This window comes from Lupinus angustifolius, unplaced genomic scaffold, assembly GCF_001865875.1.
Source record: "Lupinus angustifolius cultivar Tanjil unplaced genomic scaffold, LupAngTanjil_v1.0 Scaffold_2_2, whole genome shotgun sequence".
NCBI lineage: Eukaryota > Viridiplantae > Streptophyta > Magnoliopsida > Fabales > Fabaceae > Lupinus > Lupinus angustifolius.
The window spans coordinates 1-7,276 of record NW_017716413.1 but is presented as its reverse complement, the minus strand read 5'-3'; the positions used below and the strand labels follow the sequence as shown (position 1 = coordinate 7,276).

The 7,276-nt window shown below is 30.9% G+C and overlaps 1 protein-coding gene across 1 annotated transcript; it reads left to right on the top strand.

Moving 5' to 3' along the window:
• Positions 1 to 974: 974 nt before the first annotated feature.
• Positions 975 to 7,098, top strand: LOC109337121 (heparan-alpha-glucosaminide N-acetyltransferase-like). Its single transcript, XM_019574016.1, has 13 exons — positions 975 to 1,218; positions 3,609 to 3,746; positions 3,828 to 3,909; positions 4,041 to 4,117; positions 4,303 to 4,409; positions 4,536 to 4,650; positions 4,763 to 4,879; positions 4,987 to 5,078; positions 5,285 to 5,351; positions 5,439 to 5,517; positions 5,629 to 5,720; positions 6,253 to 6,396; positions 6,830 to 7,098. The coding sequence occupies exons 1-13, from the start codon at positions 1,003 to 1,005 to the stop codon at positions 6,854 to 6,856; spliced, it is 1,353 nt and encodes a 450-aa protein (XP_019429561.1). The 5' UTR covers positions 975 to 1,002; the 3' UTR covers positions 6,857 to 7,098.
• Positions 7,099 to 7,276: the final 178 nt, after the last annotated feature.

Genomic DNA, 7,276 nt, shown 5'->3' with positions numbered 1-7,276 from the left:
ATATCATAAACTTTAATATTTTTATAAGAAAAATCATATATTTTCCTTCCAAATTTTTCCACTTATCTTTCTACTCATAAAAAAAAATAACTATTAGATCAACTTTTTGTCAAAGAGTACTATTTTGTTGTTTATCATTTTACACCTAAAGAATTGTTCATAAAACAATGTTCATATGAATTATGAAGAAAAGATAATCCAAATAATTGGAATGATTTTGGTGGTATATGACGTATATGGTAATATTGTCATATCGGAAAAAAAAGCGTTTCACTTGTGAAAGATAAACTAAAAAAAGATATTGGAAGATTAGCTTAAATGATAAATCAATTAATTTGGTAAGGAGTGATTTAGGTATTGATGTGAGGTATAAGTGCCTAACAAAAGAGCGTGTGATAACGTATCACCGGAAGATATACTCGTTAATCACACGCACACTCATCTACATATCTCAATTTTCAAATATCAACACGGATGATATAAAACTTTACTAGATCTCAAAAATTATCAAAAAATTAACAATTCAATTTATATGAGCAATAATTATTAAGAGAGACAATTACATAATCTCAACAAAATTAATTCCTGACTGATAGAGTGAGGATAATACCCTTGATATTAAAATGTATCTGAATTTCAATAATCTTTATTTCCTGATTATTATATTTTCTTTTAAAAAAGTAATAACAATATTATCTTATTTTTGATGGGACTGTAGATAAATATCCTAAAAATGAAAATTGTTATTTATATTTATTATTTTATCTTTAAATATAGAAAATGAATAAAAATATAAAATTTGTCTTTATGCCTCATCTCTCTATATAAGAAGAGGGAAGAAGGAAACACTTTAGATTGAGTTTGAGGAAGGAGAGGTTCTCTCTTTCTGGGGCATTATTATCACATTATCTTGATTCTAATATATATATATATAAATATCTAAATAGTATAAGATAGTTGCAATAGAGAAAGAGAGAAGAAGAAGAAGAAGAAGAAGAAGAGATGGAGAGTTATGTGACTATAAAGAACTTCGATGAAGATGTTGAGATGGGAAATAAGACAAATGAGATCTCTGAATCAAGATCTGTTATTATGAACAATGGTGAAAAAACAACAACATGTTTTAGTTCAAAACAACAACGACAACCTCAATCTCAATCTCAATCTCAAACACACCGTCTTGTTTCACTTGATGTCTTTCGTGGTTTCACCGTTGGGGTAATTAACATTCTTCCTTTATCATTTTATTTATTTCTTCTTCAAATAGGTAGCAGGTGAAAACAATGCATACTTTTCCTATAACACTTAAACACTGCTAATCTAAATATCTACTTTGGATTCTTCCAAAACGACGTCGTTTGCTTCTTTCTATTTCTATAAGGGAAAGCTTGATCATAGTAGATTTTAGAGAACGAGATTCTTGGAATATTTCTCCAATTTAATTTATGTATTCACAGTATCCAAAGGTCTTCACGTGTCAAACGATTTTTTTTTGCTTTATTTTGAAGAAAAGAATTGTTCTTGGTGGGTGCAAATAATTCATTCTTTCTTTTTAAATAAATATAATTCTTTATCAATTGAAAACCGTCCAATTTAAAGCACATTGTGTGATTTACGTCTCATTGACCTTTCGATTCTCTCAAAATATCTACACCTTTTATTTCAATAAAATATATGACCTTTCGATTCTCTCAAAATATCTACACCTTTTATTTCAATAAAATATATATTTTTAGTATTTTTGTTTTATTTAGAAACTTCGCTATGCCCTATGCATTAATTTAAAACTATAATATCTCTATTATTCTACTCATTACAACAATTTATTTATCTAATTCTATCACCATATTCTAATTTTTTAATGCCTATTATTTTGATATATTAAGGTTTAATTATATATATTTAATTATATATATTTTAAGATATGAAAATAGATAGTAAACTTTAACATATAGCAAGAATGAGATATGTACTCCAATGTCATGTGAATCACCTTATCTTCCTGAAAAAAATCACTTTTTTTTTTGGGTTTTATTCAAAATTTAAAATTATTTATATTTGAAAATATTCCTTAACAATAAGATTGCTAAATCATGTTGGTAACTTTTCTTGATAAGGGCTAGAGGTACATCTAGTTAGAGGGTACCTAGCTTGTGGATATTGTTGACAATTGCTCCACATGGTTTTAACTTCTCTTAATATTATTATAAATTTTTTTGGATATTTTTGTAATAATAGATAGATTTATTTATATGTTGTCCTCAACCTAAAATTGTTGGGTCAACTACATAAAGTTGTACGGTTGAATCCCAATAATGTTACCTTCTACTATAAAAAAAACAAAGAATAACATATCCTTGTTTGCAAGCTTAATAGATGTATATTACAACCTAACTTCCTTTTTTTCTTTCATAATTAACTAAAAACATCACAATTATCCACAACAATATACAATTATATTATTACTCAAAAGTTATAATAGTTTTTCATATATATAAATAATAATAAGCCAAAAAAACTATTGTAAATGGGTTAGGTTAATAAGAAATTTCTTATGAATAAATTATCTTTGAAGTTTATTTATTAAGTTCCTAATGCATCATAATGAAATACTTGACTTGTGGTGTACTATGAAGTTGATGGAATGGTTAACCGACTTGTCACAATCATTGATGTCTTAGTTCAATTGGAGATTACTCGAACTCAATATTCACCAATTGCTTTAGATAGTAGTACCATATTGCATTGGATTATGTTACCACTTTTATAAGTTACATGCATATCATATATCTTATGTTGGCATATATGCATCATTGAATCAAAAGTCTAAGCTAATTATTATATTAACAATTGTTGTTAAAATAGTAAAACTTGCCATTTCTATTAACTTGTGACTTTGTAACGTAATCATAATTTTGTGTCGAATTCTATTTGACTAGACAAGACAAGAAGTCATATGTTGTGTTATTTAACGTTTACCTTTGACCGGTGCAAAGCATAATATAGTATACCATAAAGTTTATCAATGAAATAATACCTCTTCCTTAAACTATTCACCTGGTACTAAATCCCAATTATCTTATATTTCCATTTGGAGTTGACAGATACTAGAACTTAAGAATGAATTTACTACTTATTGTCACATTATTAAAAATCTTGACTTTTATAATAACATCCTTAAGACGGTAAGGTTGTTGTTTGGTGGCCTAGAGGTCATTGATTCAAATATGGAAATAGCCTCTTCGTCTGCAGAGATAAGATTTCGTATATCTACTCTCCCTTTACCTGGAGTGCACATTTCTGTTCCAAGATATGTATCACTCCATGTACCCCTTGTTTCTTATTGGTCAGAAAACATGAAGTTAATATACATTTAATTCATGTTTTACTATTCCGACCAATGAAAAATAAGCGGTATATGGAGTGGTACAAAGTTTGGAAATCCAACATCAAACAAATGGGACATTCACTTAGACACCTTCATTCTTAAGCAACTAATTTATGAAACGTGTCTCTATTGTTATATACGAGTTTATAGGTTCTTTACATATCAGATAAATGCATTTTCATGTTACATTTTTATGCTGAATTTACCAATCTTGATGCAGCTGATGATACTGGTGGATGAAGCTGGTGGACTCTTTCGGGCGCTAAATCATTCCCCATGGAATGGTGTAACACTTGCAGATTTGGTCATGCCATTTTTCCTTTTTATTGTCGGTGTTTCACTTGCACTCGCATATAAGGTATCCATATAAAACTGTTACATAAATTAACAAGAATTCATTGTGAACTTTCATGATACATAGTCTCTTTTTCTTCAACAGAAGCTTCCTTCCAGAGTTGTTGCATCTAGAAAGGCAATTTTACGTGCTCTTAAGCTTCTTGCATTAGGTCTTTTCCTTCAAGGTAAGCAACTGAACTTTTGGATTTGTTTGTGGCTTAATTATAAGCTTTGTTAGCTTTTCTTCTTTTCAATGAATGTCAAGTTGAAAAGACACAGGGTAGTGTTTTCAATGTTGTAAGTTTACCCTATGCAGGAGGTTATTTCCATCGCCTCGGTGATCTGACATTTGGAGTGGATCTTAAGCAGCTAAGATGGATGGGAATACTGCAGGTATGCTTTTTTAAAAATCGAAAAATTACTGTCTAAATTCATGACAACTTTTTTCTTTGGAATCTGGCAACGTTGATGTTAGTACAATTGATCAATTAGTCAAGTTCATGACACAAACTTCAGTTGTCTGTAACTTTTTTCTTGTTCGATAATCATTATTGTTATTTTTCTTCGTTGGATGACAGAGAATCGCAATAGCATATTTGTTTACGGCATTGTGTGAAATTTGGCTCAACGCTGATAACACTGTTAATTCAGGATCATCGCTAGTAAGGAAGTATCGATACCAGTGGTAAGTTTTTTCACTCTGCATTATCCCAAATCATAGTTTTTATGTGAATACCGCGATACGGAGTTCTTTTTTTCGTTTTTATTTTAATCATGGCCATGCCTTGTTAATCTGTTTTGTATGTAACAGGGCTGTGGCTTTGTTTCTTTCTGGAATTTATATTTGCTTGCTATATGGATTGTATGTTCCTGATTGGGAGTATCAAATTCCAACGGAACCTTCTTCAGCACCAATGACATTATCAGTGAGTGTTGATGTCTTTTTCTATTTTGTTTTGAGGTTTCTTTTTTTTGGAAAATTTAAATTCTGATATTGGTTGAACTTGGAACTTATGCATCTATTTACACATTTGCTAGGTAAAATGTGGGGTAAGGGGTGATACTGGACCAGCCTGTAATGCTGTTGGAATGATTGATCGTACGATATTAGGCATACAACATCTGTACAAGAGACCAACATATGCGCGTATGCCAGTATGGCCCCTCTTTATTCCGAGATGTTCCTTCTACATTTACTAGTTCTTGTTGTTTTTTCTTTCGTACACGAGTTTACCATTTTTTCTCTTGATCATTATCAATAGGAGTGTAGTATTAATTCCCCGGACAATGGACCATTACCTCCTGATGCTCCTGTTTGGTGTCAAGCCGCTTTTGATCCTGAAGGACTCTTAAGGTGAGTTCACTATGTCGTCCCGTTCTCGTAGAATGTCATTCTCAATATAATATGAAATATTGAAAGGGGCAACACCATGTGTCTTCAAATCTCTCAATCATGGAAGGGTCATTTCGTATCTTAATTTTTTTAGGTGTGAGACTAGAATTTCGGATCTTTATATTTTTTTGTTTTCCCCTAATTTTGTATCTTTTGTGGTATTACAGTTCAGTGATGGCTATTGTTACCTGCTTGGTTGGCTTACACTTCGGACATATTATTGTCCATTTTAAGGTACTTTTCACAGTCTTCTTTACATTATATTTTCTCTCTTAAATGTTATCAGCATCGTCACAGTTGTTTCTTTAATGATGCATGCAGGACCACAGAGTTAGAATGCTATACTGGATGATCCCAACCTCTTGTTTTGTAGTTTTTGGTCTTACTTTGGACTTGTTTGGTAACAGCATTCAATTCTCTTTACCCTTTTTTTCCGATGCGATGTGACGACTTTTGCCACTTAAGATTTTTATTCTTTGTAGATATTAACTTTGGTCTTCTTCTATTGTAGGAATGCATATGAATAAGGTTCTCTACTCCTTCAGTTACACATGTGTCACTGCTGGTGCTGCAGGATTCCTCTTTGTTGGAACATACTTGATGGTTAGATATTTATTTCTCTAAGTTCTGTCATTTATTTTTGCAACATGTCGCATGAAATTATTGAGCTTGAGAGCTAGGAAGCGCGGACACAACACAAAACATGGACGCAAACATGAGAATATGATTTTTTTTTAAGAATCATAGGACACGGGACAGCTATAATTTTAGAACAAAATTAATGTTAGACTGTATAGAAGGACAAGGGTTAAATTGAACAATTTTCAGAATTTTTTAAGACCCTTTTGAATAGTTTTACATGGATTATGAAATGCGGAAACATCATTGAATTTGTCAACAACTGTATCTAGTTTACAAAACTGCTGTTTGTTAATGAAACTATATCATTTCCTCCTCGTACTAGAATTGTTTGAGTAAATAATTGTACTTTGGTAACAAATTCATTTATTGTTCATAGAACTTTGAAAAGGGTCATGTAAATAGGACCAAAACAACAACCTCAAAAGTTATATATCAAGATAGCATCATATTTTAATCATCTTGTAGTTGAAGTAAGCTTTTTTCTCTCATGCAGGTTGATGTATGTGGATATAGTCGTTTGACTGTGATTTTTCGATGGATGGGCAAGCATGCATTAATGATTTATATCCTTGTTGCTTGCAATGTTTTCCCTGTTCTCATTCAAGGATTTTATTGGGGAAAGCCTCAAAATAACATTGTAATTTCTATACCCCTCTCTAATCTCAATGAATTTGTTTAATCATCTTTTCTTTTATAGTTGAATAATAATGATCTCACATCACACCCAATTTTTCACACCTACTTTATGTTCAAAGTTTCTTGATCAATGGCTATAAAGTATTGTGTAAAAAGTGAATGCTAAGAAAAGTGATGTGAGGATATCATTGTTTTTGAAAGTTAAGGAACTTGCCTGCAATCTTATGGTCTATTTGGTTTACGAAAATGTGTTTATGTTTTCCTTTTCTATATTTGTCGATAATTACAAGTAAGCCACAATAGCTTCATTATGTTTATTTTTTCGAACGATTTGTTTTCGTTGTTTCCTCTACAAGTCTTCGAAAACTAGACGCAACACAACATACTTAGTGACTAATAATGAAATCTAATCTGATTGAAAATTTCTGTCACAGCTCAAGTTGATTGGAATTGGTACTTGAAGTAAGGCATGGATGCTGAAGGAAAGGAACAAGAGCTTGATAAGATTAATGTAATTGAGGTAGACTCAATTGAATTTAAAAATTGGTGGAAACAAGAACAATAAAACTTTGGTAGTTCCCTTTTATTTGAATAGTCAAATCAAGAGATAAATGCTTTAGATTTTTTGAAGTTGTCATGACAATTAAACAACTTTGAATATTTGATTATTCATAATTGACTATGGTTATCCGAACCCAACTGGAAACCCAAAACTATTATATATATATATATGCAGTACTACAGTACTAAGCTAACAGCTGCAAGTGCCAAAGCATTTTGTTAATTGAGGAACCAAAACTACTTTAGGCAGTACTGCAATATGTTGTTAACTGAGTTAAACGTTTTATTGTGAAATTCACAAATATATATATATATATATA

Coding starts and splice junctions, on each gene's coding strand:
- LOC109337121 (XM_019574016.1), top strand. CDS start 1,003: ATGGAGAGTTATGTGACTATAAAGAACTTCGATGAAGATGTTGAGATG. Junction 5,518..5,628: donor TCTTACTTTGGACTTGTTTG/GTAACAGCATTC, acceptor CTTCTATTGTAG/GAATGCATATGAATAAGGTT. Junction 5,721..6,252: donor TTGTTGGAACATACTTGATG/GTTAGATATTTA, acceptor TCTCTCATGCAG/GTTGATGTATGTGGATATAG.